Source organism: Bubalus bubalis, chromosome 2 (assembly GCF_019923935.1).
Source record: "Bubalus bubalis isolate 160015118507 breed Murrah chromosome 2, NDDB_SH_1, whole genome shotgun sequence".
Lineage (NCBI taxonomy): Eukaryota > Metazoa > Chordata > Mammalia > Artiodactyla > Bovidae > Bubalus > Bubalus bubalis.
In genome coordinates, this window is record NC_059158.1 from 78545401 (window position 1) to 78568697 (window position 23297).

The 23297-nt window shown below is 36.5% G+C and overlaps 1 protein-coding gene across 8 annotated transcripts in view; it reads right to left on the reverse strand.

Annotated features, from left to right (window-relative positions):
* UBR3 (ubiquitin protein ligase E3 component n-recognin 3) overlaps window positions 1–23297 on the reverse strand; it is a 200227-nt gene that overhangs the window by 59727 nt on the left and 117203 nt on the right. For all 8 annotated transcript variants that reach the window (XM_025275209.3, XM_025275194.3, XM_025275200.3 and 5 more), the window contains 3 exons: window positions 21674–21762; window positions 7470–7619; window positions 629–762 (listed from right to left, as the gene is read on the reverse strand). In XM_025275209.3, coding sequence (XP_025130994.2) covers window positions 629–762; window positions 7470–7619; window positions 21674–21762 — 373 coding nt within the window. The remainder of the gene's footprint in view (window positions 1–628; window positions 763–7469; window positions 7620–21673; window positions 21763–23297) is intronic.

The following is a 23297-nucleotide window of genomic DNA, read 5'->3' on the forward strand; positions in this document are numbered from 1 at the left end:
GAGTACTGGAGTGGGGTGCCATTGCCTTCTCCATGATAACCCCTCAGGAAACTTAAAAAATGGTATCAAAATTTTACAAAGAAGTTAACAATGTTGCCACTACTAAATAAACTGAGTTGATCTAAGTCACGAATACCTGAGAGTTAGAGCCACAAAGTACAAAGAGCCAGGGAAAAACTCTACCAAGTTCACAACAAGAAATAGAAGCCATGATAAATCTGCCCCTACTTTACATATCAAAGCATCATGAGACTTTATTGTGTATCTTTAAATGAAAAAGACAGAAGCAAAAATCTTCATAAAACATAAGTGCCACATCTAAAAGTTTTTATAACGTATATAAAATAATATGTGTTTAAAATGATAATATAAACTTATCATTACAGTGAACTGAATTTGTATATCTTATAATAAACAACATTTAAAACAAAGGCATAATATTTGAAACCTGAAATTTTTATGTGTTAACTGACTTCTATTTATTACTATCCACATACTAATTTTTTTCTAATAAAGTTCCAAATTCCAAGTCAGAAAGATATTTGGTTGAAGAAAAATATAAAACTCTGGAGAGAAATATCCATCAATTTTACAGACAAAAATACCATTTAATAAAAAGAATACTTACATCCTTAAAATAACGTTGTAATAATGAAAGCCTCACGTCATGAACTGCTGCACATGTATCCCAGGGGTATATCTGCTCCTCTTCAGAGATAGGCAACTTTTTTGGCTCAATGTTGTCACGGCACTGCCCCAAAACTATATTAACAACAGAGATAAGAGCCCGTTAAAAAAAACTAATATGTGGACTTTATTCACCAAGAAAAGCAGTGTTATTTACCATAAGCTTCTTAATTTTTTCACTATTACAATATTTTTAAAGACCTACAAAAAGTGATATCCTAATTTTCTTCTACAGAGTAAATAAACTTTTAATATGTGAATGTTTATTTCTTAAAATAACATCAGGGTTGGCGAGAAGGGCAAAGTAAGCCTGGAATTGTGTGTAAAGAGGAAAGAGGTATTCAAGCACTGAGCGGGGACCTAAAGGAATTCTGACTAGCCAAATTCGAGAATAATGACAATAACAGGTAACATGTTCATTGATTCAGGCAGGGAACATGAAGTAAAAGGGTATAATGTTAGACTCTCAGAATACCAACCAAGTGATTAAACTTGGTTAACATCACCAATAATGGAACAAACTATCACTATGAGTCTCTTGATGTGATGCAACGGGAAGGAACAGCATCATAATACTACCATTGCCAAAAATGTTTAACTTTAATAACAGGGAAAGCAAAAGTGAAAGTCGCTCAACCACATGGACTATACAATCCATGGAATTCTCCAGGCAAGAATACTGGAGTGGATGATAGCCATTCCCTTCTCCAAGGGATCTCTCCAACCCAGGGATCGAACCCAGGTCTCCCACACTGCAGGCAGATTCTTTACCAGTTAAGCCACAAGGGAAGCCCAATAACAGGGAAACAATCAAATAAATCCAGAAAAAGAGACAGTCTACAGAATAAACTTGAACTCTTCAAAATTTTTTAAAATGCCTGGAGAAACTGTTTCGGATTAAAGGAGACTAACAAGAAATGACAACTAACTGCAACACATGATCTTCACTTGTCTCTTGGAACAAGAGAAATATATATCTGGTATATAAAATATTATTGGGAGACTTTGAACACAGAATATTTGATTTTATTGTTATTAAATTTATTCAGTATGATTGGTACTAAGGTTGTATAAAAGAATATCTTTATTATTACATGATATATCCTGAAGTATTTAGGGATAAAAATGTCCAAGATGTCTACCTCTGACAAGTGTGTGTGTGTCTGTGTATAGATAAGTATGGGAAAGAAAACATAAACATGGAAATATGCTAGCCATCAGCGAGTATAGGTGAAGGCTTTTCAACTTTTCTGTAGATGTAAAAGTCAGTTGAAATGAAAAGGTGGGAAAAGAGGTATTTTTATAATTGTAAAACACATATCACACAAAAAGGAAGTGGGGGTATAGGCATAAAGTGCCACACATTACTCTAAGACTCAATAAGTCATTCTTAGAGACGGAAATATCGGACACAGAGCTGTGGGCCCCAAGTTCTGGGGAGATTTGTAACAGCAGCAGCAGCAGCAGAAAGAATAGACAAAAGCAAGTAGATGCTAGAAACTAAAATATAATTAGCCATGATGTATAATCCTTTTAATAAACTGCCGAACTTGGTTAGCTAGGATTTTGTTAAGGACTTTTACATCTCTATTCATAAGGGATACATGTCTATCATTTTCTTTTCTTTTGAAATCCTTATCTGGCTTTGGTATCAAGGTAGGGCTGACCTCAGAGAATGAGTTAAGAAGTGTTCCCTTCTCTCTTTTCATTTTTTTTTTTTCTTTTGGACAAATCTAAGTAGGAAGAGTCTTAATTCTTTAAATGGCAGAAGACCAAAACAGACATTTATTCAAAGACAGGCCAACAGGCACATGAAAAGATGCTCAAGATCCCTAACTATTAGAGAAATCCAAATCAAAATTGCAGTGAGGTACCATCTCAAACCAGTCAAAATGGCCATCACTAAAAAGTCTACAAATAACAAATGCTGGAAAGGGTGTGGAGAAAAGGGTCTCTCCTACAAGGTGGTGATATAGTGCTATATATAGTTACTGGTATACTGCTATACATAGTATAGTTATACTGCTATAACCACTGTGGAAAACATTATGAAGGTCCTCAGAAAACTAAAAGTAGAATTACAATATGACCCAGCAATCCCACTTCTGGGCATATACCCAGACGAAACTATCATTCAAAAAGATACATGCACCCCTGTGTTCACAGCAGCAGTGTTCACAACAGCCAAGACGTGGGAGCAACCTACAAAGGAATACTACTTAGTCATAAAAAAGAACAAAATAATGCCATTTACAGCAATATGGATGCAATCAGAGATTATTATGCTAAGTAAAGCATGTCAGAAAGACAAAGACAAAACCATATGATATTACTTATATGTGGAATCTAAAATATGACACAAATGAACCCATCTATGAAAGAGAAACAGAACAGACTGGTGGGTGCCAACGGAGAGAGTTGAAGGAGGGTTGCAGTGGGAGGCTGGGGTTAGCAGATACGAGCTTTTATATATAGAATGGATAAACAACAAGGTCCTACTGTATAGCACAAAGAACTATATATTCAATATCCCATGATAAATCATAACAGAAAGAATATTTTTTAAAAAAGAATGTGTGTGTGTGTATATATGTGTGTGTGTGTGTGTGTATAACTGAACCATTTTGCTGTACAACAGAAATTAACATAACATTGTAAATCAAATATACTTCAATTAAAGATACTAATAAAAAAATGTTCAATGACCCAATTTCTTCAAATAGCAAAGTACATTTGGGGTGGGGGGGGGTGGAAATGACAGGCACAGGAAAAGATAAAAAGGGACTCTATTAATTAAAAGACTATAAGGAGTCTCTACAACTATAAATAAATAAATAAAATAAAATAAATAAGAAACAATTGGGGAATTTTGAACTCTGACTAGATAGTTGATGATATTGAGGAATTAAGTTATTCAGGAGTGACTGTGGTTTTAAAAAATAAGTCTTTAAAAAAATAAGTCTTTTCTATTCTGCAGATATGGTGAAATATAATAATGTCTGGAATCTGCTTCCAAATACTTCTAGGAGAAAAAAATTAGTCACAAGTTAATCACTGTTAGAGATTGACAGAGACATTAAAAATTGATGTGGACAAGGAGGTACATTTTACTAGTCTCTTTACATCACCACATAGTTAAAATTTTCCATATTCAAAGATAAAAGAAAGAGAGAAGAGAAAAAATAAAGAAAGAATTCAGAAGAAAAAAGTAAAGAGGGGTAAAAGGTGAGAGGATGTCAGAGGGCGGTGAGGCTCAGAAAGAAAGGAAACAGCCAGAGATTTTCCCTGTTACAGTTCCTAATTAAAATCACTCTTGAGATTTAATAGCTTTTAATACTAGTTTCTTATATTTTTCCTCCTATCTTGAAATGACAAAAGAGCTCTGGAATAGTGGAATTATCTAATATTAACTAGTTTAGTGTAAAAAATTGCTATAAGGGAATTAAATGAAGTAACAAGTCAAAGCAACTTTAAAAATATAAAACAATGAACAAATAACAGTCCAAAATAATAACATAAGCTTCACTGGGGCAGAGATATTATTTTGTTTGGCTTCTTATTGTAATAGCGATGATCAATACATATATGTGAAATGATTGCATGAATAAAATAAAACATTACGTTGATGATTATACAGTACTTGGTGAAGAAGTTATAGAGGGACAAGTGGCAAAAATCTAATAAACTGAATTCCTTAAAAGAGCAGAAAAAGATAAGCAGCTGCAAAATTGGTCAGTACTCCAACACATTTCCTTTTAATTATAGTAGTTATTTCTCATCTAGACAGCTCTATTGTCTTATTCAGTGAGGGTTTCACAGATCAATTTCAAATTTTAACAAGAGTAATAAGACAAAAAAACTAATGTACCAGGCACCATATTAGACCCTTTTACCTATATTACATTACTTAACCAACATGACAATCCTCGAAAGTCACTATTATCTCTATATTTAAAAGAAAGCAACAAACTTGGCCAGATTAAGTCAAGCAGTAGATGTTTTTCTGGACCTCTCTTGCTTTTTCGATGATCCAGTGGATGTTGGCAATTTGATCTCTGGTTCCTCTGCCTTTTCTAAAACCAGCTTGAACATCTGGAAGTTCACGGTTCACGTATTGCTGAAGCCTGGCTTGGAGAATTTTGAGCATTACTTTGCTAGCCTGTGAGATGAGTGCAATTGTGTGGTAGTTTGAGCATTCTTTGGTATTGCCTTTCTTTGGGATTGGAATGAATACTGACCTTTTTCAGTCCTGTGGTCACTGCTGAGTTTTCCAAATTTGCTGGCATATTGAGTGCAGCACTTTCACAGCACCATCTTTCAGGATTTGAAATAGCTCAACTGGAATTCACTAGCTTTGTTTGTAGTGATGCTTTGTAAGGTCCACTTGACTTCACATTCCAGGATGTCTGGCTCTAGGTGAGTGATCACACCATTGTGATTATCTGGGTTGTGAAGATCTGTTTTGTACAGTTCTTCTGTATATTCTTGCCACCTCTTCTTAATATCTTCTGCTTCTGTTAGGTCCATATCATTTCTGTCCTTTATTGAGCCCATCTTTGCATGAAATGTTCCCTTGGTATCTAATTTTCTTGAAGAGATCTCTAGTCTTTCCCATTCTATTGTTTTCCTCTATTTCTTTGCACTGATCACTGAGGAAGGCCTTCTTAGCTCTCCTTGCTATTTTTTGGAACTCTGCATTCAAATGGGTAGATCTTTCCTTTTCTCCTTTGCTTTTGGCTTCTCTTCTCTTCACAGCTATTTGTAAGGCCTCCTCAGACAGCCACTTTGCTTTTTTGCATTTCTTTTTCTCGGGCATGTTCTTGATCCCTGTCTCCTGTACAATGTCATGAACCTCCGCCCATAGTTCATCAGGCACTCTGTCTATCACATCTAGTCCCTTAAATCTATCTCTCCCTTCCACTGTATAATTGTAAGGGATTTGATTTAGGTCATACCTGAATGGTCTAGAAAAACATCTATTTCTGCTTTATTGACTATGCCAAAGCCTTTGACTGTGTGGATCACAATAAACTGTGGAAAATTCTGAAAAAGATGGGAATACCAGAGTACCTGACCTGCCTCTTGAGAAATCTGTATGTAGGTCAGGAAGCACCAGTTAGAACTGGACATTGAGCAACAGACTGGTTCCAAATAGGAAAAGGAGTACTTCAAGGCTGTGTATTGTCACCATGTTTATTTAACTTCTATGCAGAGGACATCATGAGAAATGCTGGACTGGATGAAACACAAGCTAGAATCAAGATTGCCGGGTGAAATATCAATAACCTCAGATATGCAGATACCATCACCCTTATGGCAGAAAGTGAAGAAGAACTAAAGAGCCTCTTGATGAAAGTGAAAGTGGAGAGTGAAAATTTGGCTTACAGCTCAAGATGCAGAAAACTAAGATCACGGCATCCGGTCCCATCACTTCATGGCAAACAGATGGGGAAACAGTGACAGACTTTATTTTTTGGGCTCCAAAATCACTGCAGATGGTGACTGCAGCCATGAAATTAAAAGACGCTTACTCCTTGAGAGAAAAGTTATGACCAACTTAGACAGCTTATTAAAAAGCAGAGACATTACTTTGCCAACAAAAGGTCCATCTAGTCAAACCTATGGTTTTTCCAGTAGTCTTGAATGGATGTGAGAGTTGGACTACAAAGAAAGCTGAGCGCCAAAGAATTGATGCTTCTGAACTGTGGTGTTGGAGAAGACTCTTGAGAGTCCCTTGGACTGCAAGGAGATCCAACCAGTCCATCCTAAAGGAAATCAGTCCTGAGTGTTCATTGGAAGGACTGATGTTGAAACTGAAACTCTAATCCTTTAGCTACCTGATGCGAAGAGGTGACTCATTTGAAAAGACCCTGATGCTGGGAAAGATTGAAGCGGATGACAGAGGATTAGATGGTTGGATGGCATCACTGACTCAGTGGACATGAAGTTTGGGTAAACTCTGGGAGTTGGTGATGGACAGGGAGGCCTGGCATGCTCTGGTCCACAGGGTTGCAAAGAGTCAGACATGACTGAGCAACTGAACTGAACTGAACCTGTATCTGAATTCTGAGGAATTTCTTATACCTTACTCTTTCTACTCTACTAATTCAGAGTAAACACCCTAGAAAAAAAAATGCCCTGGAGAAATATGTAAGTCTTTTATTTACTTCGCTTCACACATACTCTTATTGAAAAAGGATTACATTCATTGGAACTGGAGTGTAATATTTATCACTACCTCAAAATACTTCAGTATGGCAGAGAACAGAGAATATTCAGACAAATCCTTCAAATTTTTAAAAACATTATTTTAACTCTAAGATTTGCAAACATCAATTGGCAGGCTGTTACAAGAATGACTGCTTCTATGCTCAAGAAACAAGGGCAAAGCAACCTGAATATGTCTTATATAATTAAAATATTTAAACTGACTATTTTTGGACTTAAATGTTTCTAGATATTAGAACAATCAAGTTGCCAAGAAAGATGAACTCAGTTTTTGGCCACCCAGCATTGGTAAGATTCCATCACACTCTAAAGAAAAAGACTATGTAACATACAGAGAGATCTCTCTTAAATTCTTCTTTAAACACTCCAAGAAAGTGAGATAAACCAGATTAAGAATCTTTGCTAAAAAAAAAACAAACATATAAAGATCCTTGCTATACAGATCTGCAGTTATACCTAAACAAAAATCTAGCTTTTATTTGAGGGATTTACTAATCTGCTGCAAATACTTCATCTCTAAAAATGTTCCCACTAAAAATTACTTTGATTTTTACCTGAGGATGCTTGTAACAGGACAACCAATCCTGTAGGTCTGTCTTCAGAGGAGGGCCCACTCTGTCCACAAATAACACAATCATATACTGCCTCAGAAACTTGAGGTTCTGCTGTGGTGATCTCCATAGGAATATCACTCTCTGGAGAATCTGAGGAGAAAAAGTTGCAATCTTAATTCCTGAAAAGAAAATCTCTCTTTAATAAAATTATGAAAAAAAATCAAGCTCAAATAATTTGGAACTTCAGTATCAATAAATTATATAGTAATAAAACTATGGGAAAATTATCTCACCAAAATAAAATGTTTACTCATAAAAGACAAAATTACAAAGAATGGATGTTATGAAAGACTTCCGATTCCTGGGTTGGGAAGATCCCCTTGAAGAGGAAATGGTAACCTACTCCAGTATTCTTGACTGGGAAATCCCATGGATAAAGAAGTCTGGTGTGCTACAGTCCATGGGGTCACAAAGAGTTGGATGTGCCTTAGCAACTAAAACAACTCTTCTAATGTTGTACCATATGTAAAATTAAAACTAAAAACACAGATGCAAAGGTATTTGTATCTAAAAATATTGTTTTAATATTATAATTTCAGGAAATAAGGGGGAGGTCATTTGCTTTAGTTTTCTTTGAAGCACTTCAGAGGGAAAATTTATAATAACATGGCAGCTCTTGGAAAGAAATGGCAATATTTACTAGGAGATGAAAGGGTAAAAAAAATTTTCTTTTTTCTTTTAATTGTAGTGATTATGTCTTAGTGATTATAATTATCAATATGTATTTATGTGGGATAAACATTTCGATACGACCATACATAAAATAAAACAAAACTATAATAGAAAATAACAGCAACCCTTTGGTGACATGTCATTAACAGCAAGAAATAAAATACTGAGTCAATAACCATTTCAGATAAAAATTCATAGAAGCATCCATAGTGGCAAAAGAAAGGAGTAGAGGGGATTGGGAAGATCAAAGAAGCAGAAATGATTTATGGCATGTTTAAGAGATGGAGGCATATCTAAATAAATATGTAAAAAAAAAAAGACAGAAATAGAAAAAGAAAGGTGTCAAGTTTATATATGTTTTAATAAGATTTCATGCAGATAAACATATATCAGATATTTATTAAGACTGAGAGGAAAAGGGGTGAAACCTAAAATAGAACTTTAGATAATGCTCAAAATTAATGGAAATTTTAAATAAGCCAATGAAGAGATCTAAAGCTTAAAGTGGTCTTGTATATTCTCCCTCAGCATCTCTCCCCTAGTATCTCTCTCTCCCTCTCAATCATACCACTTATTTGAGAATAAGTCTGGGATTGCCTACTGGAGAAGGAGACAGCCCACCTGGAACAGAGCCCAGTTGTCCTACCAGCTCAGGCCAGTCCCAACCAACCAACTATCGGATCATTCTTGGAACATGCTTTGTTTTTGTGTTTATGGAGTTTTGTGGATGAAAGGAGAAAAGAATGGGAAAATGATGTAGGGATGATATATTTAGTGCCCTCAGAACCATGGGAAATATGTTTTTGCTTGGAAACATTATGCCTATGCTGGGAACAGACAACTGCAAAACACAAGTATCTGGAGAAAAGGGAAATCTCTTGCACTGTTGGTGGGAATGTAAATTGAGGCAGCCACTATGAAGAACAGTATGGAGATTCTTTAAAAAACTAAAAATAAAACTACCCTATGCCCCAACAATCCCACTATGGGGCACAGACATTAAGAAAACCATAACTGAAAGAGACGCATGTTCCCTGTAGCTAGGACATGGAAACAACCCATGTTCATGCATAAAGAAGCTATAGTACATATATACAATGGAATATTACTCAGCCATAAAAAGACCACATTTGAATCAGTCCTAATGAAGTGGATGAACCTAGAGCCTGTTAGACAAAGTGAAGTAAGTCAGAAAGAGAAAAACAAATATTGTACATTAACGCATATATACGGAATCTATTTGCAGGACAGCAATGGAGATGCAGACAGAGAGAACAGACTTGTGGACACAGTGGGTGAAGGAGAGGCTGGGATGAACTGAGAGCAGCATGGAAACATATACATTACCATATGTAAAATAGCTAGCCAGTGGAAATTTGCTGTATGACACAGGGAACTCCAATCAGGTGCTCTGTGACAACATAGAGGGGTAGGATGGGATGGGAAGTGGGAGGGAGATTCAAGAGTGAGGGGGACATATGTATACCTATGGCTGATTCATGTTGATGTACAGTAGAGACCAACACAATATTGTAAAGCAATTATCTTCCAATTAAAAAAAAAAAAAGTATCACAGGGCAAAGTGTGGTGTGCAGCCTAGGGGTAGGCACAGAGAATCTTCTTTACTGCATAAATTGATCCTTGGTTTTAAGAACATATAATACACTTTAATTTTAACTACAACTGAGTATTTGCTCGGATCCTACTAGGTGAATTACTACTCATAAACTAAACACGCTACTGGCGCTTACTGCTTTCCGCTAAGAAGCCTGTGACAATGGCCACAATTGCAAAGCTCCTGCAGAGCAGTATCATTAATTCTGGTAAAGATGTACAGTACTGTCCTGACCTGGTCATCATTTTTACTACTAACATTCTTGCTTTCCTCTGTTTTTTTTTTTAACTTGGTATAGAGAGGGACTTCTCATTCCTTTTAAAAAATATATCACTGAAATATAATTTTAGTTTTGCAGAAAAGTTTTGAAGCCACTACAAAGAGTTTTCATAAACCTCACACCCAGTTTCCCCTTAAATCTTACATTAGCATGATATGACTGTCACAATGAACTAATATTGATATATTATTGAGCAATTTTATTGATATAATACTGATAAATTAAAGTCCATATTTTCTCCAGATTTCCTTAGTTTCTACCTAACGCCCTTTTTTTTTTTTGAGGATCCCATCCAGAACAGCGTATTACATTTAGTTGTCATGTCTCCTTAGTCTACTCTTAGCTGTGGCAGTTTCTCAAGAAACTGTTGTTTTTGATGAACTTAAAAGTTTTGAGGAGTACTGATCAGGTATTCTGTATAACATTCCTCAACTGTAACTTGTCTGATACGTTTCTCAAGATTAGTCTGAGGTTATGGTTATAAGTGAGGAGGGCCACTAAGGTAAAGTACCATTCTCATCAACATCGTATCAATGGTATATAATATTGATATGATCAATTATTGCTTATATGGACGTTGATCATTTCATTTGGGTAGCATTATGATCATTTCATAATGTATGCAAATACCAAATTACTAGTAAGTAGTACACCTGAAACTGAGCTTCCTAGGTAGCTCAGTGGTAAAGAATCTCCCTGCTAATGCAGGAGACACAGGAGATGTGGATTCAATCTCTGGGCCAGAAAGATCCCCTGGCGGAGGAAATGGCAACCCACTCTGGTATTCTTGTCTGGAAAATCCCATTGACAAAGGAAGCTGGCAGGCTACAGTCCATGGGGTCACAAAGAGCTGGACATGACTGAGCGACTGAGCATGCACACACATACACAGACGTGAAACTAATATGATTCTGTACACCAACTATATTTCAATTATTTTAAAAAGGAAACATGGAACTTCCTTGGTGATCCAGTGGTTAAAACTCCTTGCTTCTGATGCAGGTGGCAGTTCAATCTGTGGTTAGGGAACTAAGATCCCACATGCTCTTGGAGAAAAAAAAAAGGGGGGGTAGGGAGAGCAAACTGCATAGCATTATATATAGTAAAATTTTATTTCAGGAAAGACAAATAGAAACAAAATCCATTTCTATAATTTTTATATGTATTCATATGAAGCAAGAAAGCCTATTTATAATGGTTTATCCCAAACGGTTGAGATTTAAAAGAGAAGGTAGGAAGAAATGATCAGCTTTGCTTTCGTACAGCTTTGTATATGTTAAGCATATACATTTTTAAATGTTTTGGCTTGATATCAGTGTGTGTTTTATTTATGGAACCAAATAACCAAAACATAATTTATATTTGTGGGTTGCATTTTTTAATACACCACATCACAGATGACTGACTTAAAATGACAGATACAGCACTATGCCTCAAAAGTGAACAAATTTATGATCAGAACAACCAACATAGAAAAGTATTCTATCCACAAGATCTGCTTTCTAATTTAAGTGAAAATAAATTCAATTCGTTTCTATTCAGTTGAGAGAATAAGAATTTCACAAGGTGACATGGCTAAGTTTATAGTAATTTATAAAATAATAACACAGATGCAACAGCAATAGATACATAGGACTAGTGCACTATAGGCATTCCAAAGCCACAAGCAGATCGGTCTTACCTAAAAGAAAGCAAGTCTACAACTGTGCCTGATTCCAAGAAAATATAAGAATATAAAAGAGGCTAGTTTATGATACAACCAAACTCTAAAGTAGCAAAAAAAAAAAAGTGTCAGGGGAAAAAGAAGCAGTTAAAGATGTAAAGAGCATCCTTTTTCATAATAAGAGAAATGCTAATTAAAACTAGACCAGATAGCATTTCTTTTCACCAACAAGATTCGCAAAAATACAAAAGTTTGACAACATATTCTAATGACAAGGATGTAGGTAAACTGCTGTTCTGACACACTGTTGATGGGAATACTAAATGGTACAACCCTTAAAAGGGTAATTTGGCAATATGTAGCAAAATTACATGTGTGTTTACCCTGAACCAGCTATCCCACATATAGAAATGTATCTTACATATATATTACCAAAATATATAAAGATACATGCCACAAGATATTTACTGCAGTACAACTTATATTGCAAAAAACTGGAAATAACCCAAATGTCCAATAATAGAAGACCATTTGAATAAACTATTGATGGGGGAGGTGGGGGTGGGAATCTACCATACAGGTAGAAAAAAGAATAAAGAATATCTCTATATGCTACATGATAGGATCTCCAGGATATAACGTTGAGTGAAGAAAGCAAGGCAGAAGAAGTGTACATAGTATGTTATCATCTACCTAAGAAGGGGACACTAGGGATGCAAATATTTTTATATTTCAATATATATATTTATATCCCCAACCCTCTCTTTTTCTTATGTAAATTGTTAAAAAAAATCAAAGGATAAACCTCAAATTAAACTGTATTATTAAATAATGAAACAAACAGCTCCTTCATAACTAACAACAATAAAAGTCAACCAAATCCTGACACATGCCAGCTCAAGCTTGGACTACCCCACTTTCCAAATGAAATCTTAAAGGATGGGTACTGTAGACAGTTACTATTTCTATCTGAAGTGAAAGTGTTAGTCACTCAGCCATGTGGGACTCCTTGTGACCCCCCAAAGACTCTAACCTGCCAGGCTCCTCTGTCCATGTGATTTCCCAGGCAAGAATATTGGAGTGGGTAGCCACTCTCTTCTCCAGGGTATCTTCCCAACCCAGGGATTGAATGGATAGAACCTGGGTCTCCTGCACTGCAGGCAGATTCTTTACCATCTGAGCCACCAGGGAAGCCTATCTACTTGGTATTTATTATCTCATCTGTTAACAGCAGGACTAAATTTTTGCTTAGAGAATCATACCATCACCACTTTTGATTCATATGACTGGAGTGGAGCTAATCTTATAATCAGGCTAGACTAATAGAGTCACACCAAGGATTTTTGTTTCAGTTATTTGAAAAGAAGTATTCTTTTCATTCTAATTTAAAAATAAATAAAACTTGCCAAACACAATGACTATCCTTCTATCTTATACCTTAAGCCTCAATCAATCGTCAGTCTATTAATTCTCACTTTGCAACTATTCTCATAACCGTCCCTTTCTGTCCCCAGGCTACCAACTTGGGGGAGTAAGCAGGGGAGAGACTTCGCTCTCCTCAGTTTGCTTCACATATGAGAAATAGTAAAGAATAGGCAAAGCTTGTTGTTCAATAGCCCAGACTCTACCATTTACTACTGTATAACTTCAGACAAATTTCTTAACTTAAATTTAGGTATGGAATACTGCCATCTATCTCATGTGTCTATCAAGACAAATAAGTCAATAAACATAATGTGTTTAGCACAGTGCTGGTTACATAGTTAACATACAAATATATATATATATATATATATCATCATCATCATCATCCCCCCCAAATTCATACTGTTAGACCCAGACTCAAATACGGAAAAGGTTTTGTGTACACAATGTTTATAATAATTACATTTTTTTAAAAACTAAAGTTCAATTATGATGGAATGATTAAATAAATTATAGAATAAAAGTAATAATAGTAATAACCAATGCTTAAAAACACTTATGCACCAAGCACTCTTGTTTTAAATGTTTGAAATGTATACCATTACATTCAATCTTCACCACAACCTTATGAGGTAGGTAGTATAATGATCTCTTTTTAACTACGTGGAAACCAATGCAGAGAGTAAATTACTCCAGATAATGGAATGGCTGTCACATGAACTTGGCAGTAATGCTCCAGAGTCCATGATCATAACCACTACATGCTACCTCTCCAATGAAGTAAAACCGCAGTTACTAGGAATTTTAATAATAATATAGGAACATGTTTATGCTAAAATGTTGAGCAAAAAGACATGATAAAAAATTGTATTACACAGTATCATCTGTAATACATATGTCTTCTAGATGGTGAGATTAGGGATAAAATTCATCCTTCTTCATGTTTTTCTGTACCATATAACTTGTATGATTAAATGTTGTATGTTTCAGATCCCTCACAGCTCAGTTAGTAAAGAAACTGCTTGCTATGCAGGGGACCCTAGTTCGATTGCTGGGTAGGGAAGATCTCCTGGAGAAGGGAAAGGCTACCCACTCCAGTGTTCTGGCCTGGAGAATTCCATGGACTGTATAGTCCATGGGGTTGCAAAGAGTCAGACATGACTGACCAACGTTCACTTCAAGATCAGAAAATAACTTCCAAAATACATTCTTACTCTACATTAAGCATCTAAACTCTCCCTTGAACAACTATGTTGGATTTCAGCCATATCTGTCTGATAAACCTTAATGAATCAGGTCTAACATCCTGACTTCTACACATGTGGTGGTAATAGTGCTCAGGTCATGCCCGACTCTTTGTGATTCCATGGACTATAGACCCCCCCTAGGTTCCTCTGTCCATGGAATTTTCCAGGCACGAATACTGGAGTGGGTTGCCACTTCATGCTCCAGAGGATCCTCCCAACTCAGGGATTGAACCAATGTCTCTTGCACCTCCTGCACTGGCAGGCAGATTCTTTACTACTGTGCCACCTGGGAAGCCCATGACTTCTATACCTAGATGGCGAGTAAAAATAAACAATGGGGGATAGTGATCAGGAGAGAAGGAACTGCAGAGGTTGAGTCTTTTCATATAGGAAACTTGATAACTGCAAAAAGGAATTATCAACAGAGAAGTAAGAATACTAATCATAAAGTAGAAATCTGTTGAATTCAGAGAGAAAAGTGTCCTTAAATTTTTTACCTACTAAAGTACAATATTGATTTGAGGATTTATAAAGTACTGCATGTTATAAGTTTGAAATACTTTAAATACTAAGTTACGAGACTAGAAATCTTAGGAGAAGATCTCTCACACACAAAAATAAAGCCAAAATAAGAAAGAAACAACTACAGAATGCTTATATTAGTAACACAGATGGGAAATAAGGCAAAAAAACAAAAGGCATCTGACAAAGCAGAGGACTAGACTGAGATTAAATTGTGTCTATATTAAAGATAAATATTACCTCAGGTGTGGACCCTGCTTCATGTGTTAATAATAATATATATGTCACATGTAAACGGGGAGAGTCATCAGAGGCAGTGAGACGTATAACTGCAATTTTTATCTTGAGCAAAGTATGAAAATGAGATCTCAAACAGGTTTTAGGGGTCAAACAGATCTCTCTGGGAAGGGAATGAGTTATAAATAAAAGGAATATACAAATCTGAATGGTCCAGAATCCCACTGGCATGGCCATAATCAACATAAATAAACCAAATGCTCATGAATCTCTATTACCTCACCTGTCACCACTGCAGCATGCAAGAACCGGGACTAGGAGAGAGCGGAGCCCTTTATCCTGATGGCTTCTGTGAATTGCCTCTGTTTGCTAGCAATCATGTCTGCCTGATCCCTCAATTGTTGTTCCTGTGCCCTGGCTACTGCCAAAAAAAGATCAAACCTTCCAAAAAGTAGTAAGATTTAGGACAGCAAGTCAATAACTTTGCAGACTAACGACATTCGAATTTATGATCTTGAACATAACTGGACCCTAAGCATTGCTTATTAATTTTTATACTTAGCCTGGATGAGCAACATCTCCCACTTTCATTAGCAACTTCTCCAAACTTCAGATGGTATTCTTTTCACTCAGCAAAACTCACCTTTTACTTGGCCCTGTGAACTGAAGCAACTGAGTGATCACCTGAAGTTCCCACTTTCCCTACCCCTAAAGGAACTTACCTCTATCTCCATCCACACTTTCCCTCTCCTCTCCCATCTGCTCAGGGAATGAGGTGGCCATTCTCCTATTCAAGACAATACTACCTAACCTCTTCTGGATACTTTGCTTAATCAATTCCTCAGAAAATTGTTTTTATCTCATTTGGGAGTGGGAGGCAACAGATAAAAACAATTTCTAAAAACAGTATTCACTAAGCTTTTTTTCTTAGCTCCTAAGGTTGCAAAGAAACAAATCAAACTGTTTATCAAACCATTACATTAACTCCCCCCAAAATGCTGCTCTCAAGTGACTTCAGAACACAGAGCTTTTGACTATTATCCTTAGTAGAATTACCAAAGGATAAAATGGTCTGTAAACAATTTTAAATTTTTTAAATTTTAATTCAATGATTTCATTGTTTAATATAATACCCAGGTTGGTATTTTGAAGCTATTTTCTTTACTTGGAAAGAAAAAGTAATTTGCTTACATATGGTGTATTGTGCTTGAGTAGGAGAGTATTCTAAATCCTAGGACATGTATGTTGAAGTATTTAGGAGTAAAGTATCATGATGTCTGTAACTTACTTCATCTAGTAGAGGAAGAGAGTGAGTGAAAGAACAAATTAAGACAAATGCTAACTAGGTGACATGGCGCATGGTAATTTGTGATACTATTCCTTCAGTTTTTCTGTATATTTGAAATTTTTCATAAGAATAAACAGCATGTATGAAATTAATTCATTTTGGCTAAAAAATACCTTTACACACAAATATACTCAGAAAAGATTTGTAAGGATATAGCCTAGATTAGGAAATCTGATAGTAAAAATATAGTATTATTTTATTTTTGATTATATGTGTTTTCTAAGTTTCCATAATAAAAATTTAATGCTTTTATAATAACAGAAAATTTTAACTTTATACATTATAATAGCAAATATTAGTGAGTGGCTAATCAAGACTGAAGACTGAGCACATACTTTTATCTCCACTCCTTTTAAAAAAATCACTGAAATAAAAGGAAAGATATACATAAAGAAATATTCCCATAAGAATACAGAAAAATGATGGCGTCATGAAAGAGTTTCACCAACCAACAAATAAGAGATGTCAGTAAAATTTCTAAAAGATTAGAGGAGATGGAGACACGCTGACAATGCAAGAAAATCATAATAGCTACAACCACGTATGTATTATGAGAAAGTTACAGAAAGGAAGAACTGATAGGTCCGTTAGAAGAATGTCAAATCTGGGCTCAGAATCAGTCAGTGAGGCAGAGGATAGGAGTCTTAAGTATTAAGTGATTCTGAAAGCAGAATAATCAGAAGTCTATGTACAAAACTTCACTACTCAGCACCCCATTCCCTCCCCAACTTTGACTGATAGAGCACTCAGGTAATTTGGCATTTACCCTAAGGAGAAAAAAAAATGACTGTCTTTCTCCAAAGGAACTGAACATGCTGCTTGGAGAGTAAGAGGGTTTTCTAATTGAGCGTTAACGTCTGGGGGCCCAAACAGAATAGTCGGCAATCCTCCCACCCAGATCTAAGTCTGAGAGTCAACCCCCCTCATCATTGGCTAAAAAGAATTACTAGGATCAAACCTATTTAGGCCTCAGCAGGGTAACAGACGATCTTTCCAGAGGAATCAAGAATTATCAGGCAAACGAGGGAAACTAACAACATAAAAGAGTAACTTAAATTTCTAAGCAGTTCAGAAGGATAAAGGATAATTGAGAGAGCGCTAACACATTCAGAAAGATTTTAGAACAAATTCTTCTGACAAAGACCAAGATATTAAAGAGAAGAAACCTCTAAGCATGTAAAGCAAAAAGATATAAAACAGACACAGAAGATTAAAACATCAATCTAAGAGATCCAATATCCAAATAATCAGAGTCCCATCAAAGAGAATAAAGAAAATATATGGAGAAAAGTATTGTAATAGTTTTCTACTGCTGTTTAACAAATTACCCAAAATTCAGTGGCCTAAAACAATAGTTTTCTGAGGGTCAGGAATCTGCAAGCAATTTAGCTTGATGGTTCTGGCTCAGGATCTCTCCTGAGACTGCTATTAAACAAACAGCTGGACAGTATCATCTAAAAATTTGAAAGGGGCTGGCAGATTCACATCCAGGCTCATTTATAGGACTGTTGGCCAGAGGCCTCAGTCCCTACCCACATAGGCTTCTCCACTGGGCTGCTAACAACATGGCAGCTGGCCTTCCCCAGAATACGTAATTTGAGAGACAGAAAAGCAGTCAAGATAGAAGTCACCATATCTTTCATAACCTAATCTCAGAAATGACATATCATCACTTCTGCCATGCCCCAGTGATCATGAATACCAATTCTGACACAACATCAGAGGAGAGCACGCAGGGCATGAAAACTAGGCAGTATGGATCATGGAGGGTCATCTTGGAAGGTGGCTATACTAGTTGTCAAGAAAATCATAGGAAATATTTTTCTCAGAGCTTCTGATACATGACTTTTCAGCCTGAAAAGGTCCATTAAGTACTAAGGAGAATGAAAAAGATCCACCTAGATACATATCATAAAACTTCATATCTCTAAGAATCAAACAGTTATAAAAGTGTCACAGGAAAGGGAAAAAAATGTTAACTCACAAAGAAGAATCAAATTACCACCACTGCTACTGCTGCTGCTGCTAAGTCGCTTCAGTCGTGTCCGACTCTGTGCGACCCCATAGACAGCAGCCCACCAGGCTCCGCCGTCCCTGGGATTCTCCAGGCAAGAACACTGGAATGGGTTGCCATTTCCTTCTCCAATGCATGAAAGTGAAAAGTCAAAGTGAAGTTGCTCAGTCGTGTCTGACTCTTAGTGACCCCATGGACTGCAGCCTACCAGGCTCCTCCATCCATGGGATTTTCCAGGCAAGAGTACTGGAGTGGGGTGCCACTGCCTTCTAATTACCACCACTGCTGCTGCTGCTGCTGCTAAGTCGCTTCAGTCGTGTCCGACTCTGTGAGACCCCATAGACGGCAGCCCACCAGGCTCCCCCGTCCCTGGGATTCTCCAGGCAAGAACACTGGAGTGGGTTGCCATTTCCTTCTCCAATGCATGAAAGTGAAAAGTGAAAGTCAAGTCGCTCAGTCGTGTCCGACTCTTAGCAACCCCATGGACTGCAGCCTACCAGACTCCTCCATCTATGGGATTTTCCAGGCAAGAGTACTGGAGTGGGTTGCCGTTGCCTTCTCCGAATTACCACCACACTTCTTATCAAATTAATGGTAAAAGAAAAGGGAGTAGTCCTTTATCAGGTGTAACAAAAAATGTGTATTAACAGGTGTATTACATTCATCCAAATGAACAATCAAGCACGAGAGCAAACCAGGGTCCCATCTGGAAATAAAAAGAATCAGAAAGTTTAACTTCCAGCACAAGCATTTCTGGCAATATACTTGCACTCTAATAAAACAAGACCTCCAAAAAGAGATAAGATGCAGGAAACACCAGATGAACCCTGTAAGAGGAAAATTCCAAGGTAATAGCTGTACAGCATGCCTACGGAGCAAATGGACCAGACTGGAACAGAATTCTATGCAAAGGACAGTATGGTTAAGTGGGCAGAATAACAGGGATATCATAAAGGCATATTAGTTAGAAAAACAGATAGTTGGAAACTTCAGGAAAAACAAAAGACAATATAATAAATAGAAATGAGTAAAGGGTGGTATAGTTTAAGCAATTCCAAGACTGTAAAAAAAGAGGCTATTTACTAAATACAATCTCCTTAATGCAGTCTAGGAGTCAGGTCACTGGAGTCAAAAAAAATAAATGAATACTAGACTATTATTTATTCGAAGGCAATGGCACCCCACTCCAGTACTCATGACTGGGAAATCCCATGGATGGAGGAGCCTGGTAGGCTACAGTCCATAGGGTCGTGAAGAGTCAGACACAACTGAGCGACTTGACTTTCACTTTTCATTTTCATGCACTGGAGAAGGAAATGGCACCCCACTCCAGTACTCATGCCTGGGAAATGCCATGGATGGAGGAGCCTGGTAGACTACAGTCCATAGGGTCGTGAAGAGTCAGACATGACTGAGTGACTTCACTTTCACTCTTCACTTTCATGCATTGGAGAAGGAAATGGCAACCCACTCCAGTGTTCTTGCCTGGAGAATCTGAGGGACGGGAGCCTGGTGGGCTGCCGTCTATGGGGTCGCACAGAGTCGGACACGACTGATGTGACTTAGCAGCAGCAGGCTATTATTTAGCCCTGAAGTCAATAGCATTCAAAAAGTTATCTTGAATGTTTTTCAACATTTAGAATAAATCTTTGAATGGAAGATTTGACTGCAACTGCAAAATAAAATATTAGCAATGTTAATTTAAAAGAAAACAAGTTGACTTCCCTGGTGGTAGAGTGGATAAGAATCCACCCGCTAATGCAGGGCACATAGGTTTGATCCCTGGTCCAGGAAGATTCCACATACTGCAGAGCAACTAAGTCTGTGAACGGGAACTACGGAGTCTATGCTCTGGAGCCTGCCAGGCCGCAACTACTGAGTCTGCCTGCGGAAGTCCGTGTGCCTACAGCCCACGCTTCACAAAATAAGCCACCACACTGAGAAGCCTATGCACCGTAATGCAGACCCCACTCACTGCAACTAGAGAAAAGCCAGCACACAGCAACAAAGCCCCAGCACAAGGAAAATAATAAATAAAAAGATATGTTAAAAAAGAAAACAAGTAACTTCTAAAAAGCAGAAGGTAGTGATGATGAAAAGAAAAATGAAAGATAGGGGTGCTTATTAGTTCATTTTATACGAAAAGATATGAAGAAACTGGCTATAGATAGAACACTTAATAGACATTATCTTTAATGTGTAAAAACCAAAAAATTGTAAGTATGCATTTTTGGAAAGAAGGAGGAAGAGAAAACATAGAAAAAGGAAAAGCAGTATCATGAACTAAATCGTCATCTTTCATACAAGAAAGTCAACTGATTTGCTATTGGTTAATCCAACAAACAGAATTTAGTATACTTTACATCAAAGTACATAAACTCCACTGTTGATGGTTTACAACACATTATGCTAAATCTGGACTGACCCTCCTCTTCTGAACATCAGTTATGTGTGCTTATGTGCATGAGAATGTATTTGCATGTCTGAACATACATTCTTGTATTTTATTTCAGCATTTTTGTCTAAAATTGAAAAAAAGAGAGAGGGAAATCACTGAAATGCAAGAAGTAATCAGGGAAAGGAGTATACTGTTAACTGAAGACAGATTAATCGAGATTTAATCTATATCTCCTATGTCGGTAAAAGATTACTCATAGCAATCTACTATCACACAGGAAAATGGCATCCTCTCTCATTGTAAAAGGCTAATACTAATCCTAATGGAAATGAGAGGTGCACCTGATTTTAAGAAACAGTGAACATATAAACAGCAAGAGAAACTCAAAGTATCTGAAAACTATTTTAAGGATCTTAGAAGAATTTCACAGGAAAAAATCAAAGTAAGTTCATATTGATGAACCTTATAAATCTAAAGGGCAGTTTAACAGAAGAGAGCAGCAGAATACTACTGTATTACTACCATCAAGAACTTTCTAACAACTGCAGCTAACTCAACAACAGAATGGACCGCCTTGGTCTGATCTTCCATTACTCCATTGTTTAAATAAAGACCAGAAATCATCTGTCTATAATGTTAAAAACTGACGGATGATTGGACTGGATAAGTACTATGGTAATAACTGTAAGTATGAGTGTTCTAAACGAATAAATTTTGACTTACCAACATCCATGGCAGTTTCCATGAAGCTTTTCTGTCGTGATGCAAACTCTGCAAGCAATTTCTGCTGTCTTTCTCTAGCTTTTTGTCGCCTAGATTAAACAGAAATAAAGTATTAAGTACCAGACACACTTAAGACGTATCTACTATCTTTCAGGAGTATATAATGTATGAAAGGGTCCCTGACACACAGTTAAGAACAACCAAATTTTTGTACCATGTTTTAAATTTCATGTAAAGTTTTATTGTCCTTAAAGGATTCTGCTGCTTTAAAATGGTCTGAAAATCACTAGGTGTAAACAGGTAAAAATTAAAGAAAAAATTTACTTTAAAATGTGAAATAATAATTTAAGTAGATAAAAAATTTTCCAACTACACAATTTCCTAAGTATATGTCAGTTCATTGCAAGAGCAAGAAGAGCTTTAGTTAAAACTCATAATTTAACCCCAGGTATAAATAATAGCAAGCTCATTGCTAGAAGAAACATTTATGTTAAGCTATGAATAGAATCTAAAAGGTAAAAATAGTCAGATTTACTGTTACCTTAAGAAAAGGTCTCTCCTAAAAGAGGATTAACAAAAAGCCAGGAAGTTTTCTAGTTTCTACTACGCAAAAGCACAAATTTGGCTTATTTTGTTTGAAGTAAAAGAAAACCAATAAATTCAGTTTATTCTATTTATTAATTATCCCTTATCTACTTCCGAAGAGCATTTTAATCTGAGGTTAACTGCAAAAAAAAAAAAAAAGAGTGTAACATAAGTATACAAAAAAAAAGTAAACTAATAAAGACAGGAGATAGGCTTCCCCAGGAAGCCTGTGGCCTAGGACAGGGTGTCAAGACCCAACAGCCTGGCACAGGAGGGCATTCATGCAGGGAAAAGTTATAAGAAATTGGTTACATATGAGGGAACTAATAAAAAAATTAATACTATTAAAGGATTATAGGGGTCAGGTTTCTCACTGTGGGATTAGAGATTATAATTATGAAAAGAGAGAAAAGATGAATAAATCCTATGGTGTTGGATTAGAATTGGGATTATCAGGTAGAACTCACAGTCATAGTTTTTAATACCTCTCTCTCCCCTCAGTATATCCCACTCTTGTGCACACACTTTTTGCCCACTAAGAGAGTCTGTGAATGAGCTCATTAGAATGAGTGCATAGACTGGTTTCTAAGTAACATTCTCTACTAAAAGTAACCAAAACTCTTTGGACAAATGTCTAATATAAAATGCAAGATGAACCTGGGCTATCATCTTGGCCCAGAAAATAAGAAAATGCTCAAAGAATGATGGGGAGAGAAATACAAAGAATACAGAAACCAGCTTGAAGGGACTCCCACTGGTCAAATCTAAAACAATCTGAGCATCAAAATGAGTAATGAGCAGATTATAGCTCATAAAGTAAAACAGAAATCTGTAACTCTAAACTGATATAAGCAGATAAATGAATGAACTGAAATGATGAAGAATAGAATACTGCAGCATCTCAAAGTATCTCTCCACAAATTATTAACACACACTAATTACAAAGGTGAGGAAGGGGAGGATATTTACAAAGAGTAACTTGACAGTGAAGTCTAACAGATACCCCCATAATCAAGTGATCAAAGTTAATCAATAGTCA